General features: G+C 40.6%; 1 protein-coding gene across 11 annotated transcripts in view; it reads right to left on the reverse strand.

Moving 5' to 3' along the window:
* Positions 1-16,790, reverse strand: part of LOC138749973 (cytosolic carboxypeptidase 4) — a 257,666-nt gene that overhangs the window by 201,059 nt on the left and 39,817 nt on the right. For 6 of the 11 annotated variants that reach the window (XR_011348981.1, XM_069912088.1, XM_069912087.1 and 3 more), the window contains exons 4-6: positions 9,524-9,686; positions 4,304-4,367; positions 2,207-2,353 (exon numbers count right to left, since the gene is read on the reverse strand). The exons of 1 other annotated variant lie outside the window; for it this stretch is intronic. Coding sequence is in view for 9 of the 10 variants with exons in the window: in XM_069912088.1 (XP_069768189.1) it covers positions 2,207-2,353; positions 4,304-4,367; positions 9,524-9,592 (280 nt within the window). In the remaining variant the exon portion in view is untranslated. Of the gene's footprint in view, positions 1-2,206; positions 2,354-4,303; positions 4,368-9,056; positions 9,118-9,523; positions 9,687-16,790 lie in introns of those variants that run through there. 4 more of the 11 variants (XM_069912086.1, XM_069912084.1, XM_069912090.1 and 1 more) reach the window with 2 other exon arrangements.

Genomic DNA, 16,790 nt, shown 5'->3' on the forward strand with positions numbered 1-16,790 from the left:
AAAAATAGACTGAGGGATGAAGACAGGTAATGAGAGTAAAAATGATCACGATTGATATGTATGCGGGTAAAGAGGTATAAGAGTGAATAGAGACAAGGAGCATACGTGATTGTATCTGTACTTAGAGGAAAATATAGATAGTATAGACAAGAATTAATAAGGGAAGGTAATGGAATAGAGAGAATAAGGAGGGAATTAAAAGAGTGACCTTTGTGACATATGAAAAGTGAAATCTTTTCTGGGGGAGGCGGGGTGGGGGGAAATAGCGGTCACTGCAAAATCAGTTGACGCTTGCGAGTGGATTCGCAAATCCAAATGGAGAGGGGAGATGTGGTTGTCCGACAAGGGATAAAGGACAACTCAGGAGGTGAATGGAAGATTGGGAATAAATAAGATAGAAATAGGAGAATAAGGAAAATGTTGGATGTTGTAGGAATGTTGTCTTATAAAGAGTTGAAAATAAGAAAACAGAAATGGAAAAGGAGGAAAGGTAATGATGGAAAAACGGAAAGAGAAGATAAACAAAATATAAAAGGGCTACGCTGAACTATATGTCTTTAAATATTAATGGAATACATAACCAAATTAAAAGGAATAAACTACCAAATTTAAATGAATAAATGTATTCCATTAGAAAAAATAACATATTGGTTAAGAAATAATATTGAAATATTCGAACAAGTATAGGAGCCTTACATTAAATACAATAGCGAAAACCTACCGGGGACAAACATTACCTAAGTTGATGGAAGGAGAAGGAAAGAAAAGAATGGACTCAGTAGAATTTCTGGTGTAATTTTGTTGAATGACAACATTGTCTGACTGGATTAATGCAACCTAGATTGTATACCTAAAATGGATGAGAGGGGGGGTGGGGGGGTGGTTTGGGAGGAAAGGGGGGGGGAGAAAAAGTCACTGTATATGTGTGAAAAAGAAATTGTGTATATCATGGCTAATGTGATTTATGGTGTGAAAAATTTAAAAAAAATTAAAAAAAAAAAAAAAAAAATATGAAAACTTAAAATTAGCCACCTCTAGCAGTCAGTTTGCTAATCGCACATCATGCAGTCTCCAGCAACCAGAAAATTCACTTATCCGGCATCTACCAATCCCCATAGTTGCCGGGTATCAGGCTTTTTACTGTATCACTCAAGGGGATATCATTTGGTCCATTTTGTTCATGCTGTATCCTCACAGAGCAATGTATTTAGTCCCATCATTTGACTCTTTCTCCAAATTCCTGCCAATTACTTTTGCTCAAGCTTGAGTGCAAGGCTCTTTTATACTGTATGGATTAATAAAGTTAAACAAAAAGGTTGCAGATGCTGTGATTGCACACTCAATGAAACGATCTCCCAGTCTGCTTCCACTTGGCTAGTGGCCACGTGAATCTGCAAGGGCCATCTACTAGATCCAGTGCTCCAGTTGTGATCTCCTCTACATTGGAGATCAACTGGGAGGTCGCTTTGTTCAGCACCTTTACTCTGTCCGCACAATAGCAGAGACAGACTTCCCATTTTAATTCCCTGCCCTATTCCCTTGCCAACATGTCTGCCCATGTCTCTCATCCACTGCAAAACAAAGGCCACCCGCAAATTGAAAGAGCAGCAGCTCCTCATATTCTGTCGGGACTCACCAACCAGATGGGAAGAACTTTGTCCTCTCCAGTTTACGTTAGGCTCCTCACCTCCCTATTCTGCACATGTCCTCTCTCTTTCTCTCTGTCTCTATTTCCCAATTCTGTCTTTATCTCTCTTTCTCCTCAATTTTGTCTCTCTCTCTTCCATAATACAATTTCTCTGTCCCCCTCCAATTCTCTCTTTCCCTCTCTGTCTCTCTCTCACTCTCTCTCTCTTTCTGTGGGCCTGTGCTCCTCACCCTGCCCCTCCCTCCACCATTTTATTCAGGTGCTTGGCTACTTTCTGCTCACGTCTTGAGGAAGGGCTCCAGCCCGAAATGTTGTTACAGAATACATACAGAACAACACTAACATGGTGAGCTGATGAGCTAACATTGATCAGGTTTTTGTGGTCAGTGCACCCATGGGGCCGGTCAGATTAGTTACAGTTGAGCAAACAGGTTCAGTGCAGAGTTAGTTTGTTAAAAATACGCACTGCAATTTCCTTGACATTTCCCTTTTTTAAAATTATTTCTTCATAGTTCATGGACCCAAAGGATCAGGTGCAATGGTAAGCACCTTCCTTACCTCTTTGTCCAACTTTAACAATTAAGCACATTAAAGGCAAGATAACTTCATAATCCAGAGGATGTATTCTCATGACATTCACCAGAGTGTGAAGCAATGCCTCACTGCCTCCCTTGGTAATCAGGTAATTGATCCGTTTCACTGTACCTGAGTAAATTAAAGAAACGTATCAACAGTCAACATCTGTGGAATGTAAAAGCACAAAAACATGGAATAGTTTAAGGCAAATAAATCAGGCATTGATGAGACCTATAAAGAAGGGCTACATACTCCTAAATCTTCTGGTCCTATCATTCTTGAGGAGAAAGTTAGAGAGTTGAGGACTAAATGTGCTGGTGATGGACACAAAACTGTGCAGTGAAGTGAATGGAACAAGAAGTGGAGAGCCCTTGGCTCCAATTTAGTTTTAGAAAAAGAGCCAAACTGACCTAAAAAGACCTGGCAGACCAAATGACATAAGCAATACAAATATGTAAGTAAGTAGTCATGTGAACGTATGAGTTCTACATAGTCATTCAACTTTGAGCATAAAATATATTTATCTAAATCTGAAACTGCACTGGAAATAACAAGGTAGCATAACTATTTTTGATTTATGATATATAATGCAGTCTTTTACTCTTCCCTTTCAAAGAATTGCAGTAATTTCAGGTCTAACAATGGAAATAAAGTTAAAGCAGAGGTTCTTCCTTTAGGGAGTTGTGGTTTTGAATTCACTGACTGTTGAAGATTCAATGGTAATTTTCCAAAGTGAAAATTCAAACAAAGTAGGGCAATGGGATTGGGTGATCACAATGTGTGTTAGGGAAGGCAGAAGTTGTTCTTTGTTTTAATTCTTTTTGTCTGGTAAAGTAATTTTCAAAACTCCCCATCAGGTCCCAAGTAGAGCAGTGTAGAATGACATTTAATGAAATGAGCTTTATTATACCAAGGACCAGCAAAAGTACAATAGACTCCCCCATTATCAGCTATACTTCCATTTAACCAGACTGAATAAACTAATCATTAAAAAGTAATTACTAGCATCAGTCAAGTCTTTTTTGGTCAGGGATTTACATGATCTGATTACACAGCAACTTGACTGACTGATAATAGTCCCTTTACACACTAATGGGTTATTAGATCAGAGATGACAAGGTAGTGGGCAATAAACCATGGCCTGGTCAGTGAAACACACATTACCTAAGTGAATAAACAAGTACTGAGACTCATTTTCCAACTCAAGTTTGTAGTTATAAGTAATTTTGAGTGCAAAAAGGGGGTTGCAATAGTGTGTTCAAGGGTTAGGAACTCAGCAGGTCAGGCAGCATCCACAGGTGCAAATGCTCAGTCAATATTTCAGGTTGGGATCCTTCAAGTCTCAGATATTCCCTTTAGTGCTTGCTCAAGATTACAGCATCTGCAGTTTTGTGTTTCTCCCAGGTAGTTTACTGGAGTTGTAAGATGTGAATTCAAACCTCTAGTGCATCAACAGGAAGAGTGCTAGATGGATAACATGCATTTCCCTGTTATAGGTGAAGTAGGGTGACCAGCACATTCAAAATTTTACATGCTCGATGCTGACTGCATTTTTGATGTCCTCATTCCAGGATCATCCCCAATGGTGGCTATTCTTGGGTGGAGCTTTTTTCCTGCTATTGTGAATTGTGACTATCTAGCATTAGACAGAAAGAGGGCATCGAGTCCATGGTTTCTACAGGAGAAGGGACGTCGCATTCTAAGCCCAAGCTCCTTCTCAGCAAGAGCTAACCTCTGCTATTGCAGATAAAATGCTGGGCTCGCTGCTCTAATCTAGTGGTCTTATCCATGAACCTCAGCTTTGAGTATATGGCCCTCCGTGGACTTTGCAATAAATCTGCGTTCAGGTCAACCTTTGCATTTCCTAAAAAGGAACAGGTATTCTCCCTGATAAATGTCCAAAACAAAACACTTAACAACTGAGCTGTACTGTTGGAGATGTGTGTACAAATCCCATCTGAGAAAAAAAGATGAGGACAAAACCATAAAATGAGGATATTCTTGGTATTCCCCACTTCCCTCCAACCCCAAACTTCTGCGAGAACGATGAATGAAACCTAACAACTGCCACACACGCACCTGGTGAGAGTAGTGCATCCAGAACTTGCAAGATGCTGAGAGTACTTTGCAAATCATGGGAATTCTGCAACAAGACACATTGACAAAGAAAATTAAAACTCAATCAGTAAAGCTCCAGAATATTCCATCCCATAGAGCATATCAAGGTACATTTCTTCACTTTGGAATGTGCAAAATCTACTTCAGATCATTGCAGTTAATCAGATTTGATTGGAACACATTCTCAAAGCAAATTACAGGGTTCAATGATAAATCTGTGTCAGCTGATGAAATGGTGATAGGAAATAAATTTGGGCTCACAACAAACTGGCTAACTTAGAGCACACCATTTCATGTTATTCAGGCAGCAAAATCTGCTTGAGGAACAAAGGAAATAGAACATAAAACAAAAAGATTGCAGAAGAATTCCAGGTATTTTACCTGTAAATGCAATGCGTGAAGGGCAATTTTGTGCATGAAATTAGATTTAATCATATGCAACATTGCAGTCCAAAGCATGATGAAGAAGGAGTAACTATTTCCAATCTGTCAATAATGGAGGCAGACCAGCCATTCCCAACCTTTTTCTCAGCTATGCCCCCCACCCCCCCCTACCCAGGACTCTGCTCAAAGTTATGGGGGCCCCTTTCCTGTGATGCAATCAAGTTTTGGCTTCTTCCATACATCTACCGACGATGTTAAAAAACTAAAAATATTCATGTTATTTGTGGTGAAAAAAAAATAAGGCTTTTACTTAAATATCCTGTGGCTCTCATTGAGAATGGCTGGTGTAGACTCTAGATAGATGGCCTCTTGAGGCCCCTTAACATTGGCTCAGGTACCTTTTCCTCCAATGGTGTCCAAAGGCAGATTCAATATGGAATATGCACGAACACCGATAGTTATCTGGCCATGAATTGAGAATTATTATCCACTATCAGGAGTAGTCCAACTGCTGATCCAGGCCACTAATATAAAAAAAGGCTTTCATATCACCCCCTTCTTTATGTTCCAAATTGCTTTATGGCCACTGAAGTATTTTTAAGGTGTTATTTGCCTTGAAATATATGACATGTTCACAGAACTATGGATGTGAATGGATTAGAATGATATGGACTAAATATAGGGGTCAATGGGACTACCTGAGAATACCAACTTGGCTGGCAAGAACGAGTTGGGCCGCTGAGTCTGCTCTGTGCTGCGTCACTCTACATCTTTATGATGTGGCCGTCAGTTTTTACAAGGGCCACAAAGATGAATGTGAACTGCATTGTTCATTGGTCAAGTTACCAATGGCTGTGAATTGTATTTTGGTGCTGGGGTTTGGGATTGTATTCAGTTACGCGGCCTTCATTAACAGTGAGACTCCACTAGTTTTACACTGACTTTATTTAATGACCAAAAGAGGAGATCAGTCGATGGTTTCTGCTCTGGGAAGAAGAGCTGTCACAAACCAGTTCCCAAACAATAGCCTTTGGGGACATGGCTCTCCAAATGACCATTCAAGGACTCCCATCTTTCAAACAGCAAGTTTCAGTCCTTTCCCAACTCTGATGAGTTTCCCCCAAAACTGGAAGCTCTCTGGATTTGACTTAGGGTCAATGGAGCTCTGTCAAACTTACCAGGGATCAGGGCAAAGATAGTTTTTGGCCCGACACTGAGCCAATATGTTCATACTTAGACTCAGTTCAGGAGAAATTAGGCTCCAACGAGTGCTTGCATACCCAACATCTAGCCAACACCTGGCATCTACACACAACAGGGGCAGTGTAGATGCTTACTGGCATCTCCAATCCACATTAGAAAGATATCTAAGTTTGTTCCTTGAATAGTTAATTTTTTTTAAATTTAGACATACGTTTGGCCCACAAGTCCATGCTGCCCAATTTACACCCAATTATCCTCCAACCCCGGGTACATTTTGAGTGGTGGGAGGAAACCAGAGCCTCCAGGGGAAACCCATGCAGACACAGGGAGAACGTACAAATTCCTATCATCCAACGCAGAATTTGGAGCCCAGTTCCAATTGCTGGCGCTGTAAAGGCATTGCACTAACCACTAAACCAACCATGTCGCTAGGTGTGCTAATGTACCAGGCAAATCCCCATGACTAACTCATTGCTACTCACAAGCCATGGGAATTGCAGTGTGTTTGCTGTAAAAGGTATAAGGTTCCATTATGGTCATGTAACATTACACTTAGAATGCAACATACATGAAATTCTTTAACTTTTGTCTACCGTAAGCCAGACAGAGTCATTTTATCCACCGCCCCTCACATAAACCTAAAGTACCTGGTGTTCCGAGACAGTCTCCCCTCCAAGTACTGACATGGATCAAATAATCTCAGGCATATTCAGGCTATTTCAGTGCTATATTTACTGGATGGGAGTTTCCATCGTCACACACAAAGTTTAAACCCAGTTATTGGTGCCGTAATTCACTGGATTCCAGTAAATGCCAAGGGCAAATGCCTCTGATAGTTACTCCCAGGGCAACATGGAGGCCTCAGTGTTCCAAAGGGAATATTGTCCACACCACAAACTGGATATCTAGAGTTCTGTGAAAGTTCCCAGGAATTTCTAGGCTGTTGCGTACAGCTTTTTAAGTTATAAAAGTCCTATATTTACCTGCATGTCAGGTGTGTTGGCAGTTAGCGCAAGGTGTGTTGGCAGTTAGCGCAATGCTGTTATAGCACCAGAAACTGGGATCAAGGTTCAAATCCTGCACTAACTGTAAGGAGTTTGTATGTTCTCTGTGGCTGCATGGATTTTCCCCAGGGGCTCCAGTTTCCTCCCACTGTTTAAAATGTACCAGGGGTTGTAGGTCAAATGGGTGTAATTGGGCGGCACAGGCTCATGGGCTGGAAGGGCCTGTTACCGTGCTGTTATGTCTACAATTTTAAAAATTTTAATATTCCAGAGTTGCTGTCATTCTGGCAATTTTTTTTTTCAATAAACCTTTGGCCAGTCGCCTCTTTCTTGCTAGTTTGGCATGGGACATACTTATAGATTTTTAAACCCACCTTTCATAGAATTATAGACAGAACATGTCCCTCAGTCCAACTCATCCATGATGACCTATTTGTCTGAATTTGGTTCATATCCTTCTGAGATTTTCCCCATCAACAGATGTCCAAACACCCTTTGAATGCTGTATTGTATCCATTTTTATAGCTTCCCCTGGCAGCTCAGTCCAGATATGGACCACCCTCTAAATGAAAGAAATTGCCACTCAGGTCCTTTTGAAATCTCTCCCATTTCAACTTAAACCCATGGTTACAGAGACTATGAGCTTCAGTCAGTATGGACAAGAACTGATTATCATCCAACATTTCTACAACTAGCCATTAGCTTATCCATCTTTACTTTTTACTACCGTATATCCCGGCATATGAGACTTGAAACTTAAAAATGTTACCACAAAACTAGGGGTCATCATATATGCTAAGCACAAAATCTGAATCTTGACACCAAAGTCTCAGTGCTCCCCCACAGGGTCCATCCACCCAGTCCGACTGCCACTGGCTCCGTACAGGCTTTAAAAGGCCTGTTAAAGGAGCCAATGGTGGTTTATTTTAAAATATGTTCATAAAATGTAAACCTTACTGGTAATTTGCTTTTAAAATATTGTGACTCCACTGGTCAGTTGTAAGTGCCAGACTTAGAGTCGTCTTACACAGCGAGTATAGTCCAAAATCTATATTGCAAGTAAAAATTCTGAGGGTCATCTAATACAATAGTTATCTCATACACTGGCATAATGTTTATTAATCAAGTGAAACGGTTTCCTCTTATTTTAGCTTGGAAGATGTCTCTCTTAATCAGACATTGAACATAGTGTTTAAAGTGCAGTTCGCAACTTAAGCTTGTGCTTTCCCATATGTTGCAGAGACTGCCTTTATTTTCACCATCACAACATGTTTAACTCAGATGTGGACAGCATCTATGATACGTGAGTTATTGTTCTGACAGCCAGTCGTTTTTTATATATTTGCGGAGAATTTTCATGGTGTTTCATTAAAGGGATTAAATCTGATCACTACGGTTTGAAAGGATATGAATCAAATGAGTGAAACCATCAAATAATTATAGGTAGTAACACAGAAGAGAGGAAGATGTGTTCATTGCTCTGGTTTTCCAATTTTAAACTTCTGTATTTTTTACCCATTTATTTTCCGTGATTGCTTTTTGCCGGTTGCTTGAATTCCTGATAACAGGGATTTTACTATGCTTACACGGTGGTATAAATGTATTTTACCCACTCTAACAATCACTAATTCAATATATTGTCATATGTAAAATTCAAAATTATTATACAAATAGCTTTGGTTAAACACAATTGTTAACCTAAATATTTGATAAAAAGCTCTTCTAAAGCAGAAATTAAGATAATGAAAAACATTCAGGCAAAAATAAACAACAATTTGATTCAAAGTAATTGGTGAATGGCTCTTCAGTTCCTTTTTTTTAATAACTAAAGATGTGCTACTTCTTTCTGTAAATGTTAGCTTGGAATCTCTTTTAACTATAAATAGCAATGGTGAACTATATTTCACCAGTTTATCACACTTCAGAGATGTACCATCTGTTTAATATTAATCAGAATTTGATTTAGTTTACACATGATCCCTTATAAAATTTAAAGTAGGACCCAGCCCTTGAGTTTCGAACAACTGTCCATTCTCTGAAACAACTGAGAAAGCCTTCCATGGCCTCGAATGAAAAGGAGACCCAGGAACTCCAAACAAAAATTTGACAGTCCCCCAACTTACCTTGAGTGTCAACAGAAGAACTTCCAAGCCTGTTGTGTTTTCAGAAGCCACAGTCATCTCTGCCATGATTTCTGACCAACTTTCAAAGCACAAGCACAAGAACTCTCTCTCATTTAAGAAAGCACCGAGCATTCTGAGAGCACAGTGGATAAACCAGAGGTTGACATCATTTACTTGTTCTGCCAGAGAGGGAGGTAACAATTTTCTGCTGTAAAAATTTTGATGAGTGTCGATCACAAAAAGCAAATTGCCATGTGCTCAACAGCTAGTTGTGGACACTCAGACCAAGGAACAAGAGAAGGACAGGAAAGCTGACCTGGCCAACTACCGCATTCCCATCTGAGCTGTTTATCAATCCCAGAGGGAAAGAGTGTTGACACTTTTCCATCAGTGCCTCCAACTGAAATTAAACACAAGAAGTTCTGCAATGTTGTCTTTAGGTAGAGTTAATGTCAAAGTTTACTTACACAGCTCTTTTTAAACCTGCTTCTTCTATCTGCACAGCTGAGACCGATTCGAACATGCACCATAATCATTGATAAGCTCAAAGGTTGTTCTTGCCCTTTATTTAATATGGAATGTGCAAAGTGGCAGGATGATAAGAAAAAAACAGCTTTAACTGAAATTATTCTGTAACACAAAAGTAATAACATGCAGGAAAGTCAATGACATCTGAAAGGAAGATGTCCATAAGATTCAGATTTTCACACATAACTTGGAACAATCCAAGTGCCAAGTTGATTTTAAAATTGTACCAGATCCACACAGGTGTCTTGTTCATCATGGCCACCGTAATAGTGAGGGCATTTTTCCAGATTCAGAGTACACAGGTTGTGACATCAATTACCAAGCAATGATGATCTGACACCAGCATAATATTCCGGAGCTCAATTGCTCCAGTTAATGCCCTCTCCTGACCTCACGCAGCTGCCAACACATTCAGCAGGAAGAAGGATAACCCTGCAAGGGCTATTTAAAGGAAACAGCAACTACTTTCAGCCTCAGTTGCTGATTGATTTCTACTGGCGGTTGTTGTGATAATTCATGTGTGAGCTGCATTCTCAACTCTGTGACTAAAACCTGCAGGAGTGGTTCACCGATGCTGAAGGAAATTGTCCTGACTTCAGGACCGCCCCGCAAGATAATGCTGCTTATGTACGTGATGAGGCATTCATCCTGGATGACAGCACGATGAAGGGACAGAAGATAAGATGAGAAATCAGAAAAGATTTTAAAAACTAGGCATGGGAGAAGGGATATTAGAAAGAGGCCATATCCATGCAGGATATTTGAGGATTAAATAGCCTATCAGAGGAACAGGGCTGTAAATGGCATCATTCCGTGAGAGGACAGAAAAGTCCTGCACCATACAGGCAGTGGCACTCCTACGGAGTGCCTCAGAAATCCTAGTCATCTTCTGGAGAAGGTAGAAGGAGCAGGAGAGTGGCTCCTTTGCACCCAGAGCCAACTTGACAACTGCCTGGGCTTATAATCTGGCACGATCATGGAGATTTCAGTGTAGGCCCATTTTACCCTTCATCATGGACCTTCACACTGCTCATAGGCATTCTTATAGGTGTCCACAAGCCCACCACCCCTTGTCATAGCAGCATCCGCAATGGCGACATACATATATTTAAGTAGTGCCATCTGCATGAGACCTATCAGTGATTGGCTCTAAGGTGATAAAGGGTGTCCACTGAAATCTTAACTTTTACCAGGTATGTGATCAATGCACAATCATGTAACCTCTCCAGGAGCAATTATGAATAGACAATAAATGTTGGCAATGATGTCCACATCCAGCAAATTATTATTTTTCAAACTGCTCAGTCAAAGAGAGGAACTTTCTTGCGCTGACTCAAGGATATAGTATATTTCCTATCTTGTGTGATTAGTATTCCAAAAGTAAAAGACACTGGCTTACAAATAAAAATAAAAATTTGCATTTCCAATTGTGGGACTCTCTTTGGCTTCTCTTTCTCTGACTGTAAGAAATGTAAGAGGTGCCTAGGCAATTTCTGCCAGTGGCGAATGGCTGCCTTGCAGCAGGCAAAAGGGTAATAGGACCCTTTTTATTTCTTGTATCAATCATAACCATAGCACGTCTCAACGTACTTCACAATCAAAGACTTCCATTGGGAGATACCTCTTTCAGTTTGCAGACAAACAAGTCCCCCTCTGATAACCATCTCTATGGGGTTTTGCTTGGGGATTAAGCTTCAAGATAACAGGGCATCCTGTTAAAATTATGAAAGGCATACATAAGATAGAGGTAGGAAAGTTTTTCCCATTGCTAGAGGGAGACCAGAACTGGGGGACATAGCCTCAAGATCCTGGGTAGCAGATTTAGGATGGAGATGAGGGAGACCTGCTTTTCCCAGAGGATGGTGAATCTGTGGAATTCACTGCCCATTGAAGCAGAGGAGGTGACCTCAGTAAATATATTTAAGACAAGAATAGATAGATTTTTTCATCGTAGGAGAATTAAGGGATCTGGGGGAAAGGCAGGAAGGTGGAAATGAGCTTGTCATCAGATCAGCCATGATCTTATTGAATAGCAGAGAGGGCTTGATGGGCCAGATAGCCAACTTCTGCTCCTATTTCTTTATACTTTAAATCGTCATTGAAAGATTGAGATCATTTTCACTCAGTTTAAATGGATGTCACAGTGGTGCAGCAAATATTACTGATCTCTCACTGCTAGAGAGATCCTAGCCCTGATCCTGACCTCTAGTACTTTCAGCAAGTTGCTTGTACCATAAGGGTTTCCTTCAAGTTCTACAGATTCATCAACACACTCCAAAAGCACATTCAGATTGGTTGGCTGTCTGTAAATTATGCCTAGACCAGTGGTTCTGAACTTTTTTCTCCCCTCCACTCGCATACCACCTTGAGTAATCCCTTACTAATCACAGAACACCTATAGCATAGGATGCCATAGTTGCCCTCTGTGGCTTGTAAGGAATTATTTAAGGTGGTATGTGAGTGGAAAAAATAAGTTGAGAATCACTGCCCTAGAGGGTAGGGAGATGGCAAGAGTTTCAGAAGGGAGTTGATGAACATGATGTTGATGGGCAGCATGGATGGCACAGCAGTTAGCTTACCGCCTTTACAGCACCAGCGATTTGGGTTCGAATCCTGCACTGTCTGTAAGGAGTTTGTACTTTCTCCCCACGTCTGCGTGGGTTTTTCCTTGAGGGCTCTGGTTTCCTCCCACCGTTCAAAATGTATCAGGGGTGTAGGTGAATTGGGCGGCACGGGCTCTTGGGCTGAAATGGCCTGTTACTGTGCTCTACGTCTAAAAATCTAAAACAAAATCATGTGAGAAGGAATAGTTTAGTTTTGAAGGGTAAAGGGGGAATCTTACAGAAATGCAAGTCCCTCACCACCATTCAGGGACCCAGTCTTTCCAAGTGAAGCGATATCTCATTTGTGAATTTGTAGCGGTCAGCTACTGTGTCCGGTCTCATCATCAGAGAGGCTGGGTGCAGACTGGGAGATTGCATCACTGAGCATCTTGGCTCTGTCTGCTGAAATAGCGGGAATCTTCCAGTGCCCACCCATTACAATTCCCCATCCCATTCCCTTGCTGACATGTCTGTCCATGGTGTCATGCACTGCCAGACTGAGACCACCTGCAAATTGGAAGAACACCTCACCTTCTGTCTGGGCACATTCTATCAAATCCAATTTGTTTATTTGTCGGGACTCCTAGTCCTTCCCCTCTCAGTTTTTATTAAGACACTTGCCTGATTTTTGCTTATATCTTCAAGAAGGGCTTACGCCTGCAACATCAGTAAAATATCTTTACGCAAAATCATTGAGGACCCCTTCCACCTTGCACACAGCATAGTTAAGCTGCTCATGTCGAGGAAGAGATTCAGGAGGGTCAGAGCCAGCACCACCAGGCTGAGGAACAGCTTCTTCCCATGGGCAATAAGAATGCTGAACGACCAAAGAAACTGCTCACTCTAATCATCCAAGACTCTCATATTCCCAAAACAATATCTATTTATTTATTTATGTAGATGAAATACTTGCCCTGAATATGTATTGTTGGCCTGTTTGTCTATTATGTTTGGTTGTGTGTCTGCAAAACGCTGTTTTGTCGGGTTGTAATTGTACAATCAGATGACAATGAACTTGCCTTCACTTTACCCCCTATGGACACGGCGAGACCGCCCGAGTTCCTCCAGCATTTACTGTGTGCTTTATAACTACAATCACAGCATCTGCAGACTTCCATGTTTCACTCTTACAAAAATGTATGCAATGCAGATACAAGAGGAACACTGTTTGCATTGCCAGGTGAGAAGAGAACCAGGGGACAGAGCCTCAAGATTCGGGGTGTAGAATTAAGACAGAGAGAAGGGGAACTGCTTTTCCTATAGAGAGTGGTGAATCTGTGGAATTCTTTACCCAAGGAAACAGTAGAGACTGCCTCATTTAGTGCACTTAAGACAAAAATATTTGTACAGTAGATAATTAAGGATTATGGGGAACAGGCAGATAAATGGAGCTGTCCACACCCAAATCTGCCAATAACTTACTGAATGATTGTGAAGGCTCAACAAGCCAGATATGGACCAAATCAGGCATTTCTGTCATCCAGCCAGCACAATACAAAAGCTTTGCCTCCTCGGAGTACTTCCTCTGTGCCCAAGCCGTGGCCCAACCAGCTTGATGAACTGTGATTCTCACTCTAAGCGTATCGATGGGACAGATATAAAAACTATGCGATGACCCCTCAGTTGTGTGGCTTAAGTATCTCAGTTGCAGTTCAGAGATGGCAGTGGCAGGCTGAATAGAACTGATTTGGTGTACTAAACAATTCTGAAAAATCTACGTCCAGAGTTAATTCACTACAACTAAAGAAGAACTGAAACCTGTCAATATTTATTTGGCCGATACAATATAAATGATCAAAGATTATCTTTGTTTCTTGTTGTAGTATTGCTTTGACTTTCTATGTAGGGTCTATCCAGTCTACAGAGTAGTGAAGACTGGAGGAATGATCACACCATCATCAGACAGGGAGACTTACAGTGCCCCATGAAGCTAAGCTGAATGACCAAAGAAAATGCTCATATTAATCATCCAAGACTCTCCTATTCATGAAAAAATGTTTCTTTGTCTATTTATTTGTTTGTTTGTTTGTATATATGAATATTTGTCTGGCTGTATCACAGTGTAGTACGGTTACTGCTTGGAAATGGATTGGAGGTTAATCCATTGGACCAGAAGACTGGCAGAGAGGATCACTGGAGTCTCCCTTCCGCCCCCCTCTACATCATCTATCAGGATTGTTGTGTGAAGAGGACATGCAAAATCATTGAGGACCTCTTGCACCCTGTACATAGCATCTTTCAGCTGCTCCCATCAGAGAAGAGATCCAGGAGTATCAGACCCAGCACCACCAGGCTGAGGAACAGCTTCTTCCCACGGGCAGTGAAAATGCTGAACGACCAAAGGAACTGCTCACACTGATCCTCCGAGACTCTCATATTCATGAAACAATATTTATTTATTGGTATGTATGAATATATGTCCTCCATATGTATTATTTGTCTGTATATGTGTTACATCTGGTTGTGTGTCTGTATGTTTTGCACCCATGACCAGAGATTCCTGTTTCGTTGGGTTGTACTTGTGCAATCGGATAACAAGAAACTTGTTTTCATTCGACTTGATTTAACTTGTCTTGAAGTGTTGCATTTGAAGCAACTTTTAAAGGGTAAGGAGGGGAAACCCAAATCCAGATGTGCTTCTTTGTTCTGGATTGAGGCCTTTTTCTTGTATCTGTGCTGTAAGGATGAACGAGTCACTACAGTCATGTACAAATGTCCACAGAGTTTTATTTTCCTGGCTCTGATTTCCTGGTGCCTTGTCAGTTCCAATTCTGCAGTCAGAGGATAGCTCAGTTGTGCAAGAGGACAGCAGCTGATGAGAGGATGTGGCCAAGAGCACATCAAAGTGTAAATGATGTTGAGCAAATTGCACCAACTCGGCTTATTTTTCAGCACAGAATTGGATTATTTTTTACCAACTGATTAAAAGGCCATTCAACCAACCAAAGACTCTACTGAGTCCAAGTGGAGAAATCCCACGAGTCTCAATCCTCAGGGCCTGGCAAATTATTTCTATACGAGTTCCCTTTTGAAGGCCCTGGATCATCTCTTTCCTTCATCTCAACAGATCATAATTGCTTATCATGTTTTAAACAAATTATTTCCCTGTGGCTTTTATTCCAAATTATCCTTTTGTGTCCTCTGACCTTTGCACAGATTGCTAATGCCAACATTATCACTCTGTTTATCCTGGTAAAACTTTTGATAAATGTGGCATAAGGATGAAAGCAACTTGACAGAGAAGCATAAAATTACCAAATGGAGTCAAAGGTTAACATTGGAGACATGCAATAAAAGTGCTGAAGATTTATTGGAACTCTGTGTGGTTAAGTAACTCCAAGTTTGTTTAAAAATAACACAAGCCTCTTCAAAGGCTTTTTACCAGCTTGAAAAATAGATAACATTATTTAAACTTTTTTTTAGTTGTGTAGTAATGATGAAGTAACGTCTTCTTTAGATAGTTCATAGAAGAGCACAGCACTCAAATAAATTCCAGCCATGCTATGAGCTTTGCAAGGGATTGATCTTATTGTGGATGAACCGATATAGCATTGTGACAGGGTGGAGAGTTATGAAAAGCCATACAATATGGGTGAACTACTTTAGCTGTTTCTCATGCTGCTGTTTATGTAATATCAGTTCATCCCAAATCTTTCTTTCCAAATATGTGAAGGTTCTGGCCATTAATAAACTTTGAGACAATAAACTCACTCAAACTGACATATAGAACATAGAACATCACGGCACAGTACAGGTCCTTCAGCCCTCGATGTTGTGCCAACCTTTGTAAACTTACTCCTCAACAATCTAATCCTTCCCTACCTCATAACCAGAACCCTCTATTTTTCTTACATCCATGTGCAGAACTAGGAGTCTTTTCAATGTCCTTATTGTACCAGCCTCCAACCACCACCCCTGGCAATGAATTCCAGGCACCCACCAACCTTAAATAAAGAACAGACCTTTGACAACTATCCTAAACTTTCCTCCACTCAGATGTTCTCTGATATTTGCTGTTGTTGCCACAGGAAAAAGGTAATGGCTCCTTCTGCAAAATTCAAAATCTGGGAGTGGAGAAATTAATGTGTAATAAAAATATTAGTATTCAAGTGTAATTCATGATGGAGCCAGCCTAAAAGGAATTGGTAGGCTATGTTGCAGCTTCTTCATTTAATTCAAAGTCAAGAGGAGTAGCTATTTTATTAGTTGAAAAAGTTCCTATTAAAATTCAAAATGTATAACAGATCCCGCAGGTAGGTACGTTATGATTAATTGTCAAATTTATTCAGAATATTGGACATTATTTAATATATCTGAACCAAACATTAATGATGATAAATTTATTCAAAAAACTTTTTGAAATTTAGCAAATGCTAACCATGTAACCATATAATAATTATAGTATGGAAACAGGCCATCTCGGCCCCTCTAGTCTGCACCAATTTAAATGCTACCTGCTCCCTGCTCATAACCCTCCAATGTCCTCACATCCATGCTCTCATCTAACCATCTCTTAAATGACAAAATTGACCCTGCTGCAGCCATCTCTTCAGGAAGGTCATTCCACAGCCACCACTCTGAGTGAAGAAGCTTCTTCTCATGT

Source organism: Narcine bancroftii, chromosome 14 (genome assembly GCF_036971445.1).
Source record: "Narcine bancroftii isolate sNarBan1 chromosome 14, sNarBan1.hap1, whole genome shotgun sequence".
In the NCBI taxonomy this organism is placed as follows: domain Eukaryota; kingdom Metazoa; phylum Chordata; class Chondrichthyes; order Torpediniformes; family Narcinidae; genus Narcine; species Narcine bancroftii.